Source organism: Schistocerca serialis, chromosome 1 (assembly GCF_023864345.2).
Source record: "Schistocerca serialis cubense isolate TAMUIC-IGC-003099 chromosome 1, iqSchSeri2.2, whole genome shotgun sequence".
Lineage (NCBI taxonomy): Eukaryota > Metazoa > Arthropoda > Insecta > Orthoptera > Acrididae > Schistocerca > Schistocerca serialis.
Genome location: NC_064638.1, coordinates 429,472,632 through 429,497,454, shown reverse-complemented (window position 1 = coordinate 429,497,454; position 24,823 = coordinate 429,472,632). Strand labels below are relative to the sequence as shown.

General features: G+C 45.4%; 1 protein-coding gene across 1 annotated transcript in view; it reads right to left on the bottom strand.

Moving 5' to 3' along the window:
- Positions 1-24,823, bottom strand: part of LOC126472359 (serine protease easter-like) — a 155,345-nt gene that overhangs the window by 30,565 nt on the left and 99,957 nt on the right. The window contains exons 4-5 of the mRNA XM_050099931.1: positions 24,468-24,573; positions 19,644-19,846 (exon numbers count right to left, since the gene is read on the bottom strand). Of these exons, the coding sequence (XP_049955888.1) occupies positions 19,644-19,846; positions 24,468-24,573 (309 nt within the window). The remainder of the gene's footprint in view (positions 1-19,643; positions 19,847-24,467; positions 24,574-24,823) is intronic.

Below are 24,823 nucleotides of genomic sequence, written 5' to 3'. Positions count from 1 at the left end.
TACCCATTACTTGTTACATCGCGGTGTTTATCTTCGACGATTGAATCCAGTTATGATTGATGAACTATGTATCGAGCAAAGCGCTTAGGGTACTGATCTAGCATCCAGAAGCAGCAGCGGCCATCAAGAGTTACGAGGTGTGTGAGAAAAGTAGTGCGACTGACACCACTGCGAGCGATCTGCGTTGGTTGCTGATCGGTTCCTCGCAAAGTAACACGGCTGATTATCTCCCACGTCCCTACACCTGTGTGGCCCGAGCTTTAGTTCAATCACTAAGGCTGGTGACACAAGTTTTATGATTCCACCACTTTCTATACTGAAAGACGGATAAGAATCATATGATTTATAACTGACCAATTTCTTCAAACCACAAGCTCTTGGTTGTCCAACCTAACAACAAAGATAATAAAAGAAAGGTTTTGAGAAACAGGTGCTTGTCACTTTATGTTTCTTTTAATGATAAACACATTGCGTACTATAGTGTGTTGAGACGTGGTCAGGCCTGAAAAACTGGATGGAAGCCGTCCCATCAGACAATGAAATTCCAGGCGAATCTGCTACAACGCCATTGTATGCAGGATGGATTTCCACTTACTGTTTAGCTTGCAGGTGAACAACAGAGCACGATGGAGGAGCCAGTCTAGAGACCAGATGAATTCACAGCGGAACAGAACATAGAGTTGGCAGATTCTGAAGTCGGTACTGTGGAATGCTTTCAGGTAGAACATTTTTGAGAAGTGTGTGTATTATTAGTGTGGAAAATCAGCGTTTTACGTAAGAGCAACACAGATGCTAGCCGATAATAAGATTGGAGAGACACAAAATCGAAAGCTGGCCCTAAAACTGTAAAGGTACATCCAATGCGAATTTTAGAGAATACCAGGGGAGGGAGGACACTTTGATATATCTCTACTACGGGATACTTTGCTGCAATGCCTGATGTGACACAACAGCATATGTTGGAGGGCGACTCGAGACACTGATCATTCAGACTCGTTGCTGGAAGATGGCAGGTCTGCTCCAGGAAAGAATACAGCCGTCCATATAACAGCCACTTTTTATTATTTCATGTGCACAGTGTGGAAATCACAGTTTCTTGAAACCTATAGATTGATCTTGCAACACCTGACAATGAAACACATCAACATAGCCAAGTAAACGCCTGACTGCTAACATTCTGTTTGTATCAAAGTTATGACTGACATCAAGCAAGGTGACTCTGAGATTACTGTTTACACAATGGGAGCATTATGATTTTCTTTTTAATCTTAGTTTGTAATGAAAATATAGTAATTGGTTCCGTTAAGACACTCCAGAGTAAGTAGTTCTGTAAAGAGCAGCTAGTATTAATTTAGTCATAATGCAAAATAAGTACATTTCATAGAAATAGAAACAGTTACGATCAACTTTAGTCACATTCCTGCAGCTGCTTCCTATTACTTTTTACCGACTGAAAATGCCACAATTAAGTGTTTTACAACGCCAGAAAAAATTAGTACGCCATTTTAGAGGTTTCCAATTCACTCAAAATTTATTGTTGCAACTGTACATATGGAGTATACGAAATTACTACGTTCAGAGATCAGTATCACAAGCGATTCAGCGGGACCAGATATAGACCCATGCGGAAACATCCTTATTATTACGTGGTGTAGGCTTCACGGGCGGCAATGCAGGCGCCGACTCTGGCATCCAGTTAATCTTATAGGTGGCACAATTGTCCGTGGATACGTTGTTTGTTTGTTTGGTGGGGTTTAAGGGCGCTCAACTACTGAGGTCATTAGCGCCCAGTCACAGTTGTTAGGGCACATGAAATCTAGTAAAGCTAAAGGGGAGGGGGGGACACCAGAAAGTCCTGACAAAGATGCAGATAAAATAAGTAAAAAAGTTAGATGTCTTTGGACAAGCCAGTCAAAGTTATAAAACGCAGAACACGAGCAGCTGCTCGAGCGTCATCAGCTAAAATATCCGGTAAAGTAGATGGCAGGGACAGGACAACACGAGATTGATGACGCGGGGATACGACAATAAAACATTGCGCACTGTTAGTGCTTGACCACAAGGGCACTGCGGGGCTGGGTCACCGGAGAGCAGGTGGCGGTGGCTAAACCGGCAATGCCCAATCCGCAACCTGGTCAGAAGGACCTCTTCTCGCCGAGATGGTCGGGAGGAGGTTGTCCAAGCAGTTGGGAGCGGTTGTACTGCCCAGAGCTTGTTTCCTTGGAGGGATGACCAAGCATCCCACCACAACGACACAAGCCTCTTACAAACAACCCCACGAACGTCAGATGACGGGACACAATGGGAGGCTGGCCGAGGCAGGAGGACTGCAGCCCTGGCTGCAGCATCTGCAGCCTCATTCCCAGGCACTCCTACATGTCCGGGAACCCACAGAAAGCTGACAGGAGAACCATTATCAGCGAAAGAATGGAGGGACTGCTGGATCCGTTGAACCAAGGGATGGACTGGATAGGGAGCTCCAAGGCTCTGAAGAGCACAGAGTGAGTCAGAGCAGAGTACATACGATGAATGGCTGTGGCGGCGGGCATACTGAACGACCTGATGGAGAGCAAAAAGCTCGGCCGTAAAGCTGGAACATTGGTCGAGGAGCCCGTATTTAAAGGTGGCGGCCCCAACGACAAAGGCACAGCCGACACCATCGTCAGTTTTGGAGCCATCGGTGTAAATAAAGGTGTGACCGGCAAGTCGAGCACGAAGTTCGACAGACCGTGAGCAATACACTGCAGCCGGAGTACCCTCCTTCGGGAGTGAGCTGAGGTCGAGGTAAATATGAACTGGAGCCAAGGTGGTGTCGGGCTCTCACCCTCTCTGAAGGTGGTAGGGAGGGCAAAATCCAATTGTCGAAGCAGGCGACAGAAGCGGACTCCGGGGGGCAGCAGGGCAGACACATAAAACCCGTACTGACAGTCGAGAGAATCGGCGAAGAAGGACTGATAAGAGGGGTGGTCGGGCATTGACAACAGCCGGCAGGCATACCGACACAGCAGTACGTCGCGCCGGTAGGTCAATGGTAATTCGGCAGCTTCAGCATAAAGACTCTCGAAAGGACTAGTGTAGAAGGCTCCGGTCACAAGACGTAACCCCCGATGGTGGATGGAGTTGAGACGGCGTAAGAGGGATGGCCGAGCAGACGAGTAGACGAAGCTCCCATAATCCAGCTTCGATCGGACTATGGACCGATACAAGCGAAGCAGGACAGTACGATCCGCTCCCCAAGATGAACCACTAAGAACTCTGAGGACATTAAGGGAACGTGTACAACAGGCCGCCAAATAAGAGACATGCGGAGACCAACAAAGTTTCCTGTCCAATGTGAGCCCTAGAAACTTAGTTGTTTCCACGAATGGGAGAACAACGGGACCGAGATGTAAGGATGGCGGAAGGAACGCTTTATATCGCCAAAAGTTGATACAAGCCGTCTTCTCTTCAGAGAACGGGAAGCCATTTGCCACGCTCCATGAGTATAGGCTGTCTAGACAACGCTGAAGGCAGCGCTCCAGGAGGCATGTTCTCTGGGCACTGCAGTAGATCGCGAAGTCATCGACAAAGAGAGAGCCTGAGACATTAGGTGGAATGCAATCCATAATTGGAATGATCGCGATGGCAAAAAGGGCTACGCTCAAGACGGAGCCCTGAGGCACTCCGTTCTCCTGGAGGAAGACGTCGGACAATATGGAACCCACACGTACCCTAAACTTTCGATCCGTTGAAAAGGAATCAATAAAACTTGGTTTCCTGGAGACCAAGGACGAGCGGACAGTGCAGGCGGAGGAGCAGTTGTAATTCCTCCTGATTAGATCGAATACCTCTTATGTTCCAATGTAACAAGGCCATCGTTAGTCAAAGAAGAGGGGGAACGAGACGGGGGAAGAGCTGGTCACCTCGACGGCCGCGGAGGGCCAGGTTTCGAGGGAACAACGCTATAACCGGCGGGAGGCGGATCCTGTTCCATCAAGTCGTCGCCAGCTGCGGCCGCTGTCCCGGGTTGTGTAGGAGGGGCAGCATCATTTGCCGACGAGAGGCCAGCTGAGCGCCTGGCAGCAGAGCGTCCCGGCGAAACTGAGGACAGCTGGGAGCAGCGACTCACGGATGGAGCGTCAGACGAAACGCGCCGGGGTGGAGAGGGGGATAGAGACTTCTTCTTGGAGGCCTTCTTGGAAGTCCGAGGAGGCACAGGGATGGTGGGCTGGACCCGAAGAAGGTCCTCACGCGCGGGGTCCGTTTTGGAATGCTGGACCTTGGAAGCTGCGGTCCGGAACGTTTCCCCAATGGACGCCTGAGAAGAGGATCGCTTCTCAGACGGCGGGGGGGGGGAGGAGGAGGAAGGGTGGCCCCTGGGGCAGAGGGGGCTTGGGCCGCGGGGGAGGAGGATTTGGAAGGGAGGGATTTGGGAGCCGGAGGGCAGAGACCCCGGATGGGGGGGGAGGAGGTGGAGGGGCGACAGGATAGGGGTGAGGACACCGTGGAAGGAGTGGACACGACTGAGGCAAACGAAGTGGTCAACGTCACGAGATGGAGGCAGTCATACTTCTTCCTGGCCTCAGAATAAGAGAGACGATCCAAAGTTTTGAGATCTTGAATGTTCTTCTCCTTCTGATACACGGGGCAGTCTAAGGATCTAGGCGTGTGGATGCCAGGACAATTAACGCACGAAGGTGGTGGGGTGCATGTATGTTCCTCACGAAGAGGACGTCCACAATCGCCACAAAGGGGCTCAGCCTCACACCATGACGACATGTGCCCAAAGCGCAAACACCGAAAACAGCGCATAGGAGGCGGGACGTAAGGTCGCACGTCGCACTGGTAGCACATCACCTTTACCTTCTCCGGGAGAACGTCCCCCTCGAAGGCGAGGATAAAGGCCCCGGTGACGATGTGACGGTCGTTGGGGCCGCGCTGGACTCGCCGGACGAATTGCACGCCTCGGCGCTCCAGGTTGGCCCTGAGCTCCTCATCAGATTGCAGCAGAAGGTCCCGATGAAAAATAGCCCCCTGCGTCCTATTCAGTGCCAGATGCGGGACAATGGACACTGGGATGTCCCCTAGTCGGTCGCACGCCTGGAGCGCCGCCGACTGTGTGGCGGAGGTGGTCTTTATAAGAACGGACCCTGAACGCATCTTACTGAGAGCCTCGATTTCCCCAAAGATGTCCTCGATGTGCTGAACAAAGAACATGGGCTTGGAGGTGGCGAACGTCCCCCCATCGGTTCGAGAACAGACCAAAAAGCGGGGTAAGTACTTCGCCCCAAGCCGGCGGGCCTGTCCCTCCTCCCAGGGAGTAGCCAAGGGGGAAAGGGCAGAAGAACCAGAACCAGAGACAGTACCTTTCCTTTTGAAAGACTCGGCTGCAGAGCGACCGCGAAACGTCCGCCCCGACACCACCCACTCCGACCAGAGGCTCTCCCCACAGGCGCCACCCAGCCTCAGCAAGGGCCACCTGGCAGGATGACCATTGCTGGGAGTCCTGATGCCCCAAGGAGACGGGCATCTACTCCTTGGCCGACATGGGGAGGGTGCAGCTCAGGTATCGGCAGTACGATCCCTGTGTTGTCAGGGGGCTACAACCTAGAGGGTACATGACGACCCCACCACAACGGGCTGGCTACCGTGCTGGATTTCGGGTGCCATGGAAAGTCCATCATGATCGTAGGTGCAGATGGGGACGCACTATGGGCGAAACTTGTACAACCCATCAGGCGTTTAGGCCCAATTTGAGGAATAGTGGGTATGGTGACAACACCATTACAATGCTGAGTGCCAAGGTCTTAGTGTACTGAGGACCAGTGGTACACCACGCAAGGCGTCCTTCCCCAAAAGGCTCGTACTTCTGTAGAATTTTGAAAAATGGAGGTCAAACCCCAAGGGGGACCATCACATGGAAGGCCGAAACGGTTGAAACTCCTTTTAGTCGCCTCTTGCGACAGGCAGGAATACCTCAGGCCTATTCTTTCCCCGGACCCGCAGGGGGGTGTGGATACGTTGTGCCAAGCATACTCGACCTGTTCACGTAGTTCTGTAATGTTTGTTGGTCGACGAGTCGCAAGAGTAACTTCTCGTCCCATCAGTTCCCATCCGTGCTCGACTGGAAACAAATCCGGAGATCGTGCTGGTCAGAGAAGTTGCTACACGTTAAGTTCCACGGGTAATGTGCAGCGGAGCATTGTTGTGTTGGAACAACTCATGACCTATCTGTTGCAAGAACAATGAAAGGACAGGTCTATCAACATTCTGCACGAACTGGGTGTTGCTTAACGTTCCCTCTGTGATATATATATATTCGGTGCCTACAGTGCCACGTCTTTCAGTGTCACACAAATTTTTATTTTTAAAGGGGATCACTTACGACTATTTCCATTGGTTCGCCCCTCAAATTTCTCCCTCATATCACAAAATTGTCGTCTGATGTAGTACAAACTGAAAAAATAAGTTCCTTTTAAAGCACAGTTTCGCATATAATTTATATTCAAAACCTTACACCTGTGTCACAGAACAAATCCTACATCGAGAATACTTTACACAAGTTTAAGGGAAGAAATGCTTCCGATAATTATTACAGCATTTAAAGAACATCAAAATATGAACAGGTTGAAATGAACAAACAGTACACGAGACTATGTTAATCAATTCAACTGTAAAAAGCTAATGAGCATATTATTAGCAAATTGAGAAATATGCAAAAGTGAAATGCCAAAATGAGCACTTCTCTATTGGGAGTAAATCAAAAAAATCAGAAAGGCTGAAAGAGAGCACAATAACATGAGCCATAAACGAATAAGAGCCAAGCAAATAAGAGAATAGGCAAAAATGAGATGCCAACAAAATGAGAGCTGGCCGAACTCCGTCGGCTCGTGGCGGCACCTCGCGGCCCGTACGCAACACGCGCGCCTGTGATCGCAATGCACTCTTAGCGCTCGCGGCGGCGTCTAGCGGCCAGTACGCAAGCTGTGCGATTGCTGTCGCAGGTCGACCCTTAATCTATGATGTTACACCTCCACAAACATCAAAGGTGAACGAGAGTAGCAACGTATCGCAATCCAGATCATAACACCTGGGATGGGGGCAGTGTCTCTTGGACGAAGAAGCACTCTACGAGACAGCGCTCACCAGGTCTACGTCGTACGCGCAAAGGACCATTACTTGCGAACAGGCAGAATCTGCTTTCATCTCTGAAGTTCATGGCGGGCCATTGCAACCACCAAGTGATCCTCTGACGGCACCACCCGAGCCGTGCACATTTATGCCACGGCGTGAGTGGGAGGCGGGAGAGAGATGTGTGTGACAGGAGTCCCAGTGCTAATAACCAGTTCGCTACAGTTCGTGTTGACACGTCTGGGCTCACAAACTCTCTTACCTGTGCAGTGGTAGCTGTAAGATCTGCACTGCTGTTCATACAAAATGACTATCCTGAAGGGCGTCTGTGATGCGTGACGTCCAGAACGTCTTCTACGGGAGTCAGGTACCACCAGCGTTGTACAACTGACTCAGCACGTCCAACTTTTGTGGCAATTCTCCGAAAGGACCATCGCGCCACTCGAAAGGCCACAATTCGACCCTTTTCAAACTCGTTCAGTTGACTATACGAAGCACAAGTGCGTCTCCGTGGCATAGTTGCCTGCTTGCTTCCACCACAGGGGGTCTTCTGGCTGTGAGCATTCCCTATTACAGGGTACACACACAGATGGCGCTCTGGTAGCTATGCCACTACGCAGTCTGTTTGCGGACGACATGAAACCATTACCAGTACATCTACTAACCCCAGGTGGCATACGCCATCATCAGATCGAAAACGATGTTATCTTTCCAGGTGAATAATTTTTTTCCGCCAGTGTACTTACTATTACTAACTGTAAATTAGATTGTAAATATGGATAATGTAGTACAGCCATCGCTATACAAATAGATTCAGTGTAGTACATAGACTCGAACATGTGTCAGTACATGAATCCCGTTCCCACTATCGTTTCCTTTTTGGAGATCATTCGCAAAATTGCTACCTCATATTGACAGTCAGAAGCATGTTTCACTCACATTGTGATAGAAATTTTGTGACCGTGCCTTCCAGGTACTAATATCACCAGAACTGTAATGCGAAAGGCCTATACAACTTGTTTTCCGTTATTTTTAATAAACAGCTCTTTGGAATAACTGAGCTATGTCTGTCATTGTGGGAGGTCAAAACTCTTCAGTTCAAACATCTAACATCTCTGAGAAGATGATATCTTACGCAGTATTTTAATTAATTAAAAGCATCTACATGAAAACATTTACGTTTCATTAATGTTGCCACCACAAAATGGATTTCAGCTTCAGTCCTCACACAGGAAGCTATCGTTCGATATCGATAACGACGGTATGACACGTAATTTTTTATTTTGATAATATTACGCTAGGTAGTGTTCCAGTCTATGAACCATGAGAACTTTGCTTCGTAGAATGTAACAGATTTGTATCGTTTCCAGAACCTAACACCAAAAATAGATTGCTTCTACAAAATTTCTCATCTCTTTGATTTCTCCACCGCGCTGAGTGGAGATAGTCAATGTGTCTCAACTGTAAACGACGGTGCTACCGATTTATTCAGAGTACTCAGATCACACAGTTTTATTTGCACTCGTTCAGTGCAACGGTACTGGTGCCAATCTGAACAGAAATGGGCCGGCCGAAGTGGCCGTGCGGTTAAAGGCGCTGCAGTCTGGAACCGCGAGACCGCAACGGTCGCAGGTTCGAATCCTGCCTCGGGCATGGATGTTTGTGATGTCCTTAGGTTAGTTAGGTTTAACTAGTTCTAAGTTCTAGGGGACTAATGACCTCAGCAGTTGAGTCCCATAGTGCTCAGAGCCATTTGAACCATTTTTTTGAACAGAAATGAACGGTCAGGCATAGGACAAAAATATGCAGATGCCACGAGATATGCGTGCTTGAACATAACTGGAGATGCTAGAAAAACCTGGGTGCCGCTGTTGTATCTGACCGCGGACGGCACATGTGCAATGTTCTCAATACGTTGTAAGCGTCAGCCGTGGTCAGAACCGTGTTCTGTGTAGATGTGAGTGCATTATGTCGGAGATAACTGAATTCGAACGTGGGAAAATTGTTGTTGCTCGTATGGTGAACGCTTCCGTAACCAAGGGAGCCGAAGTATTTGGTGTTCCAAAAGGCACCACAGACAGGGCCAGTATACATCACCCGCTGAATCACGACACGGACATGTTGAGTGATAGTGACAAATGGCCATCCAGGAGCTTTGTGACACAAAGCAAGAGGTCGACAGCTGCAGAAGTTACTGCAAAACTGAATATCGCACTTGCGAACGATGTCAGCGCCAAAACACCGCGAAGTGGGCTCCAGAAGCAGGGAACTTTAGGGCGAGACGGGATTTCAAAGCCACTTATCAGTGATGCAAACGTCCATAACAGGAAAAGGCGGTGCCGACACCATAAAACCTGGATTGTAGAGCAAGTGATTTCGTCGGATAAGTCTTGTTACATACTGTTTCCAGCTTACGACCCAAGAGTGAAACATGGCAGGGGTTCAATGATGATTTGGGGAGCCACATCACGGTATTCCACGGGCGCCATGATTACTCTGCAAGGTTGGATTACTGCCAAGAACTGTGTGACCATTCTGGCTGAACAGTTGCGTCCCATAAGAATATTTGTTCCTGAATGGTGATTCTATGTTACACGGTGACTGGGCCTCTGCTCACACAGCTCGCGTCCTCCAGGATTGGTTTTGTGAGCAAGAGGCTGAATTTTCGCTATCACCCCTGTCCATCACAGTCACCAGATCTCACTAATATTGAGTCCTTGTGGTCTACTTTGGAGATTAGTCTTCCTCCGTTAGCGTTATCTGAACTTGCCACTATTCTGTTGAAAGAATGATTCAAGATTCGCGTGAAAACCATGCAGGATCTGTATTTACCCATTCCAAGACGAGTGGAAACTATTTTGAATGCTAATTAGTTTCTTAAACTGTATTAGACATGGTAGAGTGTCGTGTTTATTTTTGCCCAACCCCTGTATCATTTATTGATTGCTTGGTGTTGAGTATTCTGAATCTATGACAGCCATGAACAATTTTAGTCGCTGCAACACCACGTGTAACAACGCCGCATCGCGGTGCTATTGAGTACATTCTCGGGTCATCAGGTTTCGGCGACACCACAGCCATTACGACAGCGGGTTAGGCTGTTTCCCGCCGACGGAAACCTTTATCGCTGCTCGTGAACCACACATCCCGGTGCATTACGAAAGCTCTGTCCACGCGTCACGCCTGACTTGGGAAAGCTGTTCGTGTAGCCTTAACCGTCATGATAGCTAAACTTCCTTGATTGATGTCAACTATTGCCTAATGATGGAGTTTGGGAGAACATAACATCAATCATGAATTTAAATACCTTTGCAGGAAGGCATTATAGCTAAGGAAGATTCTATATTTTTCTATTAAGCTGTATGTTTATCCTTGTTCTTCTCTTACCACTTCCACTCACGTTTATTTTTCGAATCCACGTTTAAATAGCTCTGTTGCAGAATGTGTCTTAGAGAAACTATTTTTTTCTCCATTCGTGTTTGTTTTCCTCGTATGCTGAGATCTAGAAATCTCGGGATAACACATACAGGTGAAAGCAAATGAAGCTCCAGTTTTGATGGCTTTGCTCATTTTTCGAGGCTTCGCGAAACGCTACATATGGCAAATATACGCTAATCCTGCTAGTACTTTCATACTGGTAACATAGGAATGTCTAAAATTTTATGCCTGCTTTCTTAGTATTGATCTATTTTATTATTTTATGTTTCCGTAAAAAGCTTTTTTTGCATTGTCATACACCTATCCTCTTTTTGGTCCCAGTGAAGGTAGATTTACTACGTTTTTCAGTATTACACTACTGGCCATTAAAATTGCTACACCACGAAGATGACGTGCTACAGACGCAAAATTTAACCGACAGGAAGAAGATGCTGCGATATGCAAATGATTAGCTTTTCAGAGCATTCACACAAGGTTGGCGCCGGTGGCGAACCCTACAACGTGCTGACATGAGGAAAGTTTCCAACAGATTTCTCATACACAAACACCAGTTGACCGGCGTTGCCTGGTCAAACGTTGTTGTGATGCCTCGTGTAAGGAGGAGAAATGCGTACCATCACGTTTCCGACTTTCATAAAGGTCGGATTGTAGCGTAAATTCGATTGCGGTTTATCGTATCGCGACATTGGTGCTCCCGTTGGTCGATATACAATGACTGTTAGCAGAATATGGAATCGGTGGGTTCAGGAGGGTAATACGGAACGTCGTGCTGGATCCCAACGGCCTCGTATCACTAGCTGTCGAGATGACAGGGATCTTATCCGCATGGCTGAAACGGATCGAGCAGCCACGTCTCGATCCCTGAGTCAACAGATGGGGACGTTTGCAAGGCAACAACCATCTGCACGAACTGTTCGACGTTTGCAGCAGCATGGACTATCAGCTCGGAGACCATGGTTGCGGTTACCCTTGACGCTCCATCACAGACGGGAGCGCCAGATGGTGTACTCAACAACGAACATGGGTGCACGAATGGCAAAACGTCATTTTTTTCGGATGAATCCACGTTCTGCTTACAGCATCATATGGTCGCATCCGTGTTTGGCGACATCGCGGTGAAAGCACATTGTAAGCGTGTATTCGTCATCGCCATACTGGCGTATCACCGGGCGTGGGTGCCATTGGTGACACGTCTCGGTCACCTCTTGTTCGCCTTGACGGCACTTTGAACAGTGGACGTAACATTTCAGCTGTGTTACGACCCGTGGCTCTACCCTTCATTTGATCCCTGCGAAACCCTACATTTCAGCAGGATAATGCACGACCGCATGTTGCAGGTCCTGTACGGGCCTTTCTGGATACAGAAAATGTTAGAGTGCTGCCCTGGCCAGCACATTCTCCAGATCTCTCACCAATTGAAAACGTCTGGTCAATGGTGGCCGAGCAACTGGCTCGTCCCAATACGCCAGTCACTACTCTTGATGAACTGTGGTATCGTGTTGAAGCTGCACGGGCAGCTGTACCTGTACACGCCATCCAAGCTCTGTTTGACTCAATGCCGAGGCGTATCAAGGCCGTTATCACGGCCAGAGGTGGTTGTTCTGGGTACTGATTTCTCAGGATCTATGCACCAAAACTGCGTGGAAATGTAATCACATGTCAGTTGTAGTATAATATATTTGTCCCATGAGTACTCGTTTATCATCTGCATTTCTTCTTGGTGTGGCAATTTTAATGGCCAGTAGTGTACGTCTAATTCCTTAATTTGTGGCTATTTCAGTTGATCGGCACGATCTTAGATTTATGATATTAAGATTGAGGTCATTAGTCATATGTAACGTAAGTAGAGGAGGGGGTAATCCTTTCTGTACATGGCACCTGGGTTAATGCTCAGTGTGGTGGAGATGAATGTGCACGTCCGTAGGTGGTTTTCCCGATCGATGTGGCACAGAGTGAGAATCTATACATTATGTATGATATTTCAGCGTGTTTGTAAACAAGGGGAACTTCATGAAGTAGCAAAGAAAAAAATATGCTCTAGAAAACCGTCTGCCTAAGGTAGTCGAAGAGCAATTCACATTAAGAGAACGTACTTTCACACAGAGGAGATGGAAAAGTCACAGAGAAACCGGAAAGCAATGTTCGATAGTTACCTGCGACACGTTTGATCATAGAACATAGCGCAGCAGGATATCACTCCAAGAGGTTAAAAGCTAATAAACACAAATTGCGGAACAATCTCAGTCATATTTACGTGCGTCAGGAACTTCCCGAAGATAAGAGATAAGGAGAAAAGGTCAGAAGAAGGAATGGAAGCAGCTGGTTTAATAATCATACACATGAATAAAAATAATTCCTGTACTGCGATTTATACCAGTCCGGCACATTTTCTCTAGTATTATAACAGATAATTGCAAATCAGTTTTTCATCGTGCAGATGGAGACAACACAAACGAATACTGCTCGTAGTGTTTCTTGTATGGTCCAGAATACACAGAAGAATCCGGTTTGTTTCTTGCGACAAAATAAGTTTTCTAATGACATTTTTAGACGTGTCTTCCATACAGCTGTTCCGCATTGGCTTAGCGCAACGCTCAGTTTAACGACATTTCCTGTGGTACACGGCATAATGTTGAACATTTGTTCTCCACGTCCTCATCCGATTTGTTACGCCTGGCGTGTCGTGGTGGACCGCGCCACGCTTTCTGTCCGTCCGCTACCTCTGCTCGGCGCGCTGCCCGGTTGTTGCTTAAGTGCTGCCTTTTCTGGGTATATTGCTGCACCTTTTAGCGTAAATCGTTAAACAGTCGCCCTAGACTGTTTTGGACCGCTCTATAATACCGACACAAAAAATTTTATTTAATAATTTATCAGTAGTTTGAACCGGTTAGGAATGGTTGTGTCTTACAATTAGTGTGTAAAAATGACTACCGTATTAAATTCTGTCACGGCTGTAATAAGTTAAGCTTTTGCAGTTACGTGCTTATTCGAGCAGTATATTAGTGTTGGCAGTATGAAAGATTGCTAATGTATTGCAATCAACCTGTAGGCCCTTACTATAATAATTTTGTTGTTGCGTCATCAGTTTTCTGACTGGTTTGATGCGGCCAGCCACCAGTTCCTCTTCGGTGCCTGCCTCTTAGTCTCAGAGTAGCACTTGCACCTTACGTCTTCAATTATTTGTTCGATCTATTCATACATCCGTCTACACCAAAGGTTTTCACTCTTTGCATCTCCCTCTAACATCATGGCAGTGATTTCGTGCTGTCGTAATAAACGCCCAGTCATATTGTCCCTTCTTCTTCGCCGTTTTTGCGGAAACTTCTTCATCCCTTATCTTATCGGTACACTTCAATTTCCATAGCACCACACGTCAAACGCTACAAATGTCTTCTTTACCGGTTGTTCCGCTGTCCATAATAAACTAACGTACAATTCAGTGCTCCAGATACACACTTTCAAAAATTTCTTCCTCTTATTAAAGCCTATATTTGATACTAGTAGACTTATAATGGCCCCATTTTCCTCCGATAGTATGCCATCAATGTCTTCCTTGCTTCGTTCATCACGGGTTATTTTGCCTCCAAAGTAGCAGAACTTCGTGGTAGCCAGTTTTGATTGAGTTTATACAGTCACATTTCTGCTACTCCACATTACTATCGTCTTTTTTTCGTTTTACTATCAATCCATATTCTGTGCTCGTTAGACTGTTAATCCTGTTCAACAGGTCCTATAATTCTTCTTCAGTTTCACTGAGGATAGTAATGTCATCGGTGAACCTTGTCCTTGATATACTTTCATCCTTAATTTTAATCCCACTCTTGAACCTTTGTTTTATATCCGTCATTACTTCTTCTGTGTACGAATTGAACAATAAAGACGAATGACTGCATCCTTATCTTTAATCCCAGCACTTCGTCCTTGGTCTTGCACTCTTATTATTCCCTCTTGGTTCTTATATATATTGTATATTATCCGTAATACTCTGTAGTTTACTGATACTTTTCTGAGAATTTCGAATATCTTTCACCATTTTACACTGGCAATCGCTATTTATAGATCGACAAAAATGATGAAGGAAGTCTTCCTTCTGAGCTACCTCTCTTGTGTCTTTAGTTTTCGTAAAGCGAAACTGATTGTCACCTCAATTTTCTATTCCATTCTTCAGTATATTCTTGTTAGCAAAGTGGATGCATCAGCTGTTAAGCCGATCATGCGATAGTTCGTCGTACAATGATTTACTAATGACACACATGTATGAATATCAGCTTTTGAGACTACTTTAATTCCAAGCTTTTCCCTGTACTTTTATGGTTTTTGTTCAGTAATTGAATCTGCTGTTCAATACTCCTTTCGTATTCATATTTAGAAACCTGAAGATGTCCCTTGGGAATGTGTGTGTGTGTGTGTGTGTGTGTGTGTGTGTGTGTGTGTGTGTGTGTGTGTGTTTTGCCCTTAGCGTTAGTTTATGTTATATTAAATAGTGTGTAAGCTTAGGGACCGATGACCTTAGCAGTTTGGTCCCATAAGACTTTACCACAAATTTACAATTTCCAAAACCTGAAGATGTCCTGTAGACCGAAACACGTAATAAAAAAATTTGTTTAATTCAGTTGCCGAAGATGTTTCAATTACATATCTGCAAGAAAAAAATGTCTGTCGCTGTGAATTGCGTACGTTTTCCGTCGGCACTGGGCGCCGAATGAAACACATTGTGAGCATTTTGTTAGGGCGATATGCATCTACACATTTCAAAAACGAAGCTGCAGATATCACCCGGAGTACAAGAGAAACTCTTATGAGAGACATTAGGGGTACTTTTTTAATGAAGTAATGGAGATTTAGTGTATTCGTCGACCAGTTCGGTTATTACAAACACTGAGAGCCTGTGTAATAACGCCCACAGAAGCAGAATGTGCCAACAAGAGAAGATATGTAGGAAGGTCACTCCGAAAGTGATGCCCTCTTCCTTTTGTGTGTTGACTTTTCGCGTGCGAGCCATATAATGTTGATGTAGTACTAATTTCTGTATTTTCAAGCTAATGTCCTGTTGATTTCATTGTTGTGTAGCTCGCTTAATATATGTCTATTTACAATGACTTGAAAAAAGTCACTGAATAGTGATATGCAAATATACATTATCGCGTACACGAAGTACGAAAAGGCATTGTATTGTCGGAGCTGTCATTTGTTCTCATGTGATTCATGTGAGAAGAACTAACAGTTTCAGAGACTTGACTGCTATTATAGAAATATGATTTTATGTGTATAGACCTGCCAGTTAGTAGGAGACCCAGGTTAGATTCCCGGCCTCAGTACAAATTTTCAAAAAAAATGGTTCAAATGGCTCTGAGCACTATGGGACTCAACTGCTGAGGTCATTAGTCCCCTAGAACTTAGAACTAGTTAAACCTAACTAACCTAAGGACATCACAAACATCCATGCCCGAGGCAGGATTCGAACCTGCGACCGTAGCGGTCTTGCGGTTCCAGACTGCAGCGCCTTTAACTACAAATTTTCACTCACCGCTTCAGTCTGTACACATAAAATGATATCTGTATGAGATCATTAAAGTATCTGAAACTGTGACATTTCATTTATATATGTACCTGCTCCTGGGTTTCTGGCTGGATCCCCCATTTAAGTTCGATGCTACTCCAGAATATGAAGAACCTCAGCAATTCTGTTCATATGTAAAGGGGGAATTTAAAGTAGAATGGGGTGGGAATGCGATTTTTTATCGAGGAGGTGCTAGGAATTCAGTGTAGTTGTGTGAACCGCTGTGCCAAAGTGGCTTAGTGGCTAACGCACCTGCATAGGAAGCAGGAGACCCGGATTCGATTCCCAGCCTTGGTACAAATTTTTGCTCGCCACTTCAGTCTATACACATAAAATCTTACCGACATGATTATTACCATACTACCGGAATTAACTAGCCGAATGGTAGTTGGAGCTAGACACATGGGACATTCCATTTCGGAAATCGTTGGGAAATCAACAATATGAGATCCACAGTGTCATGAGTGTGCCGGGACTACCAAATGTACATTACTTCTCACTATGGGCAATGCAGTCGCCGGTGGCCCTCACTTAACGACCGAGAGCAGCGGCGTTTTAGTAGAGTTGTCAGTGCTAACATACAAGCAGCACTGTGTGAAATAACCCCAGACATCAAAGTGGGACGTATAACGAACAAGTCCTAAGAACAGTGCACCGAAATACAGCGTTAGTGGGCTATGGTAGCAGGACGACATTGGCTGCAACGGCTGTCCTGGGTTCGTGACCATATCGGTTGGACCTTAGACGACTGGAAAACTGTGGCCTGTTCAGATGGTTCCAGATTTTAATTAGTGAGATTTGATGATAAGTTTCGAATGTGACTCAGACCGCACGAATCCATGGACTCAAGTTGTCAACAAGGCACTGCAACCTGGAGGTGGCTCCATAATGCGTGGGCTGTGTTTACATGGAATTGACTGGGTCCCCTGGCCCAAATGGATCTTTGACTGAAAATGGTTATGTTCAGCTACTTGCAGCATGTTCCCAAACAATGATGGAATTTTTATGGACGACAATGTACCACATGTGCCACGTCACCAGACCACAGTTGACTGCGATTGGCTCGGGTATAGGACTACAGGACCAACATTTATGCAGACTAAATACTGTCGAAAAATCTGTAAGACCGTGGCTAGCCTCCAGCTGATTCAGGTTTCTACAAGAGTGGCTTTCAGGCTCTTGTTGATCGATGGCAAAAGTGACTAACGAATGGAGGCAGTTGTGTGGAAGATTATATTATTTGCTGAAATCTTGTTCTACTTAACTGTACGACATTGTAGCGTCTGTTCAGAAGTACGATGTAATGTTCCTTTATATATGCTAGCATGTCCGAAGAAACAGGCACTGTGGCGACTACAGAAGTTATGAAATACATGAAATGTACTGGCAGTTGCGATTATGGACAATTATCAACTGTATATGGAATGATGACAATGAAAGTTTGTGCCTGACAGGGACTTGAGCCCGAATTTCTCGTTTAGCGCGAGCGGATGCCTTATCATTAGGGTATCCGAGCACACATCGCGACCAGACCGAAACTTCCATATGTCGTCCACCATGTATCCATAACTTGCACTCGTACATCCATTATGTATATTCCCATACAGGGGAGACATTTTACTCGAAAGTCACTTGCCTGATGTCGAAAGATAGTACGATATTGCAGTGCCTGTGTTGTTCAGAAGTTTTGGGTTGTGAAGCGTGCTCGAATAGCCTAATGAAAGACAATCGCTGGTGATAAGTGGCAGTTCTGGGTTCGAGTCCCAGTCTGGCACAAGTTTTCATTGCTGTCATTCAATCATGCAGTTTATGGTTTCCGGTTGTCCATACGCGCAAGTGGGAATATATGTCATGTATTATTTAACTGTATTTGTTTCCACGAAAATAAAAGAGGCATAGGTTTGGGAATGATCTTCATAGATGACTCAATTGGCCGATTATGATTACTCGTAGGATCACATTTAAGGAAGCGCAGAAAATAGTCAATAGAGTGCAGTGCAATAAAGCGGCTGGGGTGGATGAAATTAAGTCGGAACTCATCAAATACAGAGGAATGTCAGGTCTTAAATGGCTACACAGGATAATTGAAATGGCGTGGGAGTCGGGACAGATTCCATCAGACTGGACGAAAGCAGTAATCACACCAATCTTTAAACATGGAAACAGAAAAGATTGTAACAACTACAGAGGTATTTCTTTAATCAGCGTTGAGGGTAAAATCTTCTCAGGTATTGTTGAAAGGAAAGTGCGAGTATTAGTTGAGGACAATTTGGATGAAAATCAGTGTGGGTTTAGGCCTCTTAGAGGTTGTCAGGACAAGATCTTTAACTTACGGCAAATAATGGAGAAGTGTTACGAGTCCAACAGGGAATTGATCAACATATAGATCTACATTACAACATATAGATCTAGAAAAGGCATATGACCGGGTTCCTAGGAGGAAGTTATTGTCTTTTCTACGAGATAATGGAATAGGAGGCAAACTTTTGCAAGCAATTAAAAGTCTTCACATAGATAGTTAGACAGCAGTTAGAGTTGACGGTAAATTGAGTACATGGTTCAGAGTACTTTCAGGGGTAAGACAAGTCTGCAACCTGTCTCCACCATTGTTCATATTATTTATGGATCATATGTTGAAAACAATAGACTGGCTGGGTGAGATTAAGGTATGTGAACACAAAATAAGCAGTCTCGCATATGTGGACGACTTAGTTGTGATGGAAGATTCGATTGAAAGTTTGCAAAGTAATATTTGAGAGCTAGATCAGAAATGTAAGGACTATGCTATGAAGATTAGCATCTCCAAAACGAAAGTAATGTCAGTGTAAAAGAGATATAAACGATTTGAGCGCCAAATAGGAGGAACAAAGAACAGGTGGACGGTTTCAAGTACTTAGGATGCATATTCTCACAGGATGGCAACATAGTGAAAGAACAGGAAGCGAGGTGTAGCAAAGCTTATGCAGTGAGCGCTCAGCTACGATCTACTCTCTTCTGCAAGAAGGAAGTGAGTACCAAGACTAAGTTATCTGTGCACCGTTCAATCTTTCGACCAACTTTGTTGTATGGGAGCGAAAGCTGGGTAGATTCAGGTTACCTTATCAATAAGATTGTGGTTACGAATATGAACGTTGCTAGGATGATTGCAGCTACTAGTAGATGGGAACAATGGCAGGAGGGTGTCCACAATGAGGAAATCAAAGAAAAACTGGGAATGAATTCTATAGATGTAGCAGTCAGGGCGAACAGTCTTAGATGGTGGGGTCATGTTACACGCATGGGAGAAGCAAGGTTACCCAAGAGACTCATGGGTTCAGCAGTAGAGGGTAGGAGGAGTCGGGGTTGATCAAGGAGAAGGTACCTGGATTCGGTTAAGAATGATTTTGAAGTAATAGACTTAACATCAGAAGAGGCACCAATGTTAGCACTGAATAGGGGATCATGGCTATGCTCCAGACTGAACGCTGAAAGGCATAATCAGTCTTAAATGATGATGATGATGATGATGATGATGTAGAGGAACTGTGTTTATTACGTGTGGTAGGCGCGTCGCGGTCGAGGCGCAATAGCGCGATGTCGTTGAACTGGTTGGCGCTGAAGGGCTCGTAGTCGGGGTGCGGCAGCGACTGCTCGACGCCGAAGTCCTGCGGCGGGTCGGCGCACGTCTCGCCGCCCGTGTACTCCTCCACGCAGTCGCGATCCAGGTCCGTGTTGTACTCGCCCAGCCGCACGCTCACCCTGCGCACACCAAGCGAACTGCACTGCTGCCTCCTGCCCCCTGACGTCAAGCACTGCCAATGTGCGTCCAGTGCAGAAACAAAGAAGCTTTAATAAAACTAAACACGAGGAAGGTGAGACTTCCCACACGACACTTGCTGATGTCAATTCTCACAGAAAAACAATATATTTGGAAACAATAAAAACTGTAACAGTAAAATAAACTGCTGACGATTAAAACTTGTAACAGGACATCCGCCTCTAGCATTACTTTACCGCAGCGTAATAGTCGATACCACTATTATTTTCCGAGTTTTGGTCAGGTTAATATTATCTCAGTTGCTTTTCTGAAAACTTTCATATAATTATATACACAGTATGTTATATTTCAAGCTAAAATTTATCGAAAGGAATTACTTTATTAAACATTTAAGTTTTGATTTTATAAGCGATAAGTACTAGTCGTGACAGTGCATTTAAAATTACTTTTTTTAGAAATATCCGAAATTTCGAATTACTTGCACACTTAAAATTGCTATTATTAATTACGCAATCCTGTACTGTTTACTATGTTTATTTCTGGATCCATTTATGAAATAATGATCGAAATTAATTATGTAACAAAAACTGGTATGAATTCATTTGTTAAGAAAAATCTATAAACCCTTTGGAATATTGTTATTCCCGCAGAGTGATATGATTGGACGTATTTTTATATAATCCGCGCGAACAATGTAATTTGGGCTTTATTAATGTGAAAAACCAAAATACTGTATGATATACTAAAATGTGAGAAAATCGGTGGAAAATATATTTACGTAAAAAAAAAAAAATTCTGCAACAATGAGCTTCCAGTTTATTTAGTTCAAACCAATCGTGAGGAACCGATGATACATTTTCAGCTTCAAGAGCCGGCCGCGGTGGTCTTGCGGTTCTAGGCGCTGCAGTCCGCAACCGTGGGACTGCTACGGTCGCAGGTTCGAATCCTGCCTCGGGCATGGATGTGTGTGATGTCTTTACGTTAGTTAGGTTTAAGTAGTTCTAAGTTCTAGGGGACTGATGACCTAAGATGTTAAGTCCCATAGTGCTCAGAGCCATTTGAACCATTTGAACCAGCTTCAAGAATCAGACCCCTAGACAAGAAGGACTGGAGCCATCTCAACATGACAAGCTAAGTAAACTTGAAAGTTTATTGCAATCTTCGCTCCTCACAAATCTTCATAAAAGGCTTTGCTTATTAATTACTTGGACTGGGCATTGTTTAATGTGGACAGTAGGTGGAAGAAGGAAGGAGGGGGAGATTACAAGGTGCAACAGCCGAAAGAGTAGCAAACGACAAAGTTTTACTTATTGTGTGTACAGTGATAAGATTTGTAGGTGTTTTAGGGGTATTAAGGGTGCCACATCTATGAACAACAATGGTTCTAAGCCTGGTGGTCATCGATCCAAACTGAGTTTGGCTGAAGGATACAGGTACGTCATTCCATGATGCTTCAACGCCATGACAGAGCTCATAAATAGCAGTGCCTGGAGAGTGAGGGAGTGCCAGTCTCCCTGAAAACCGTGACCACATGTTTTCAGTTGAAAACATCTAGAAAACGCGTTGGCCGGGGCAACAGTCGGATACCATCTATATCAATCAGGATCGGATGAGCAGCAGGCAGTCTTGCGTTATTTTGCTGAAAGATAGCGTAAAGATAGGGCACTGACACCGGCCTTAAGACACCATAAATTTAACGGTTGCTGTCCGAATTATCAAAGGTGATCGTTTTGAGTACCCGTTGGCACCCTGTACCATCATGCCAAGTGCTAGGCCTGTATGACTGTGACAAATGCAATCTGCCAATATTCGTTCTCCTCAGAGCCTCCACACATGGATACATCAAACGTGATTCTGTATTCAGAACTGGAAATTTCCTGAAAATTTGATATGGTCACACTCCTGTGTCCAGTGATGACGTTGTACACATCATTGTCGGCGCACATGTGTCTGCTGCTGCGTCAAGGGATGCCGCCATGATGGCCGCTGTGCTGATATACTGTGGTACTCCAGACGTCAGGCGTCATAGTACTGACCGTCTGGACACTTGTGCTGTCCCAAACAAGCACATTCCCTGTCTCAACTTACGTGGCGTGGTTGTACGGTCTGTAACTGCCAAAGAGACGACGTGTTGTTCTCTCGGTCCCTAGTCGTGTAGGGCCTTCGAGATTTTGTGTGTCGTTAAGTATAGCCACACTGAACGCGTAGATTTCATATTCGCATGATGCTTAACAATGCGAGCAACAGTAGCATAGAACCGCAGTCTCAGTAATCCATGGTACTACCGCTACCGAATTCCTGCACGTGCTGCTAAACGTTTCTTCTTCGTACCCGAAGCATGACACGATCTTCTCACAAACAAACAACTTTCAAATGCGACTTCCTTGTCAGAAGCTCACTGCTTTACCTCCCCTTATACAGGATTTTCGGAAATTCGCGTTAAAAACTTTTGGGACTTGTGGAGGGGAATGAGTACACAATATTTTGAACAGGAACCCAATGTCTGGAAACGAATTCTTTTCGTACTACAAACGTTGAAAACATATTTGCTTGCTAGGTTTGCAACAAGGTTGTCATGGTGGGGATGCTTACATCGGATTGACTGATGTCATTTGAAGTCTGTCCTATCTCACTGACCTGGTTCGAGCCTCATTCACGCATGTGTGTTAGAGGTGGTCTGGAGTGTTGGAGGGGATATGGATGTAGTTGTTGTCCATCCAAAACATACCGGACTGTGCTGGGAGCAACATCCATTGCACGCGCAATTGCTCGTGTACTCGTTGACGCTTTCTCTTCAATATGATGCAAGGCGGTCTCTTCCAGTTCGGGTGTGCTGCGTCTCCACGGAACTCCACGGTCACGCCTGATGACGGCGAAGGTAATCTCTTCTCGAAGCCTTTCGGTAATTGTGACGAAAAGGGTACGCGATGGAGTCGGACGTTGTGCATAACGATCTTCATAAAGGCTACGAGCAGTTTCTCGATTACTATCAACTTCGCCATACAGAAGGATCATGTCGGAGTATCCTGCAAACGAGTACTCAAACATGCTGCTCTGTAACTCACAGACACCTGAATGAAGCTCAAGCCAGGTGAGAGAGGTAGGTTAAACGGATGTAGCACGGAAACTGTAAGTTTCCGGACGTGGGTTCTCTTATGTACTCACTCTCCTTTACAAGTCCTAGAAATCTGTATCGGTAATTTCCGAACACCCTGTATACAGACTGTAGATGACGTCGCTGCTTCTTACTTTGCGTGGCTGCACTGGAATGCTAATTACGTGCATGTCCTGGCATATAGTACACTTCATGGCAATCTGATGTTTCTTGCGTGTCGCTTCCTGGTGTCATAATTTTAATGGCCAGCAGCGCAAATGGAAATCTGTGCAAGTGTAGGAAAATTAGTAGTCTCTTTGACAATGGTCTAGTCGTTCGTAGCACTATATGCCTCTGATGCTGTTATTTACACGGCAACCCTCTCGAAAGTTGTTCTAGGAAATACAATATTAGTCTTTTGAAACTACTTGGTAGATTAAAACCTTTTGCCTTATTGGGACTAGAAATTACGGGTGGAACCCTAATGCTAGTGAGCAAAGCCCTTGCTCACTGAGCTAGCCAGGTGCGGCTTACAACCCACGCTCACATGACTTCTGTGAAGACCTCTCCTCCAATTTCCAAACTTCACTGAAACTCTCCTGTGTACCTTCTACAGCAAAGCTCTGGGTTCGAATGCCGATCCGGCATACGGCTGTAAGCTGCCAGGAACTTTCAGAACAGCACATATTGTCTGCAGAGCAACAGGATCATTCTGGAAATAAGCCATTTCTCATCAGTTTCCAGGAGTGTTAGTCCCGCGAGTTGAAGGAGGGTTTGTGTCAAGTTTGGAAAGTGGGAAAGAAGTACTGAGAAACTGAGGAAAGGAAGTGTTGAGGGTGTGGGAGGGAGCTATGGAGGAAGAGCAGATGAGATTCGAGACTTCGTAATTTTTTAAGATAAAGGTCTGGTCTTCATGGACAAGTGCTGTATGTATCGCTACGACTACGAGGAAAATCAAACAGTAGAAACATACTGCTCCACCGCCGTCGTGAGAGCTGAAGATCCAATCATTATTGGGCAAGTTGATGCTGTTTTTTGGGCCTGCCATGGTGTGGTGCCGACTGATTATGTTCGTTTGGGGCAAACCATTAAAGAATGACACCTCCCAGATCTCCAGACAGTCTTGCGGGAGACTACTACAATGGGAGTTTTTAACCATTGCGCGACGGGAGTTTTCATCATGACGGCGAGCTGGTTTTCGAGGTGGAACACTTATTGAACAGCCAAAATGCAGGCTCGTACAACAAAGGCCCGTGCTAACTCACCCCTCGTGGGGAAAAATTGAAGGGTGGTGACTATATAGAGGAAAACTCACCAGGTTTCATAGTCGCAGCTTCACATTTTGGAGGCGATGATTAAAATTGCAGAACTTGCCCCCCCCGCACTGTTGCACATTTGGCTGTCGTGTTTAATGGAATACATTTTGATATTGGACATAAAATCGTTTTGTTACTATCGGAGAAGCAGGCGTTGCAATGACTGTAGGGGACTGCTTGGCGGATACTCACAGGCGATAATCACGGATGTCCCTCCCGTTGACGCAGTGGGACGCTGTGAGTACATATCTGCTGTTGATGAGGACTCCACCGCAAAGGAACAGCAGCTGCCCATCCCCTGAAAATGCAGAAAAATCGTCACGAGGTACCACCCTGCAATTAATGAAACACGTATGAGGAAAAGGATAATATCTAGTGACATCTCTGTTAATAATTTCTGGGACTAAAAACAACATTTCAAAGGCTGAAAAATAAATGAGATTCCGACTTTCTATAAAAGCCAAATGTTTACGAGAAAACAAAAACGCTGTACTGCATTTCAAAGCAAGGCTAATTATGGTGACTGCCTCTTCAAAGATAAAGATGTG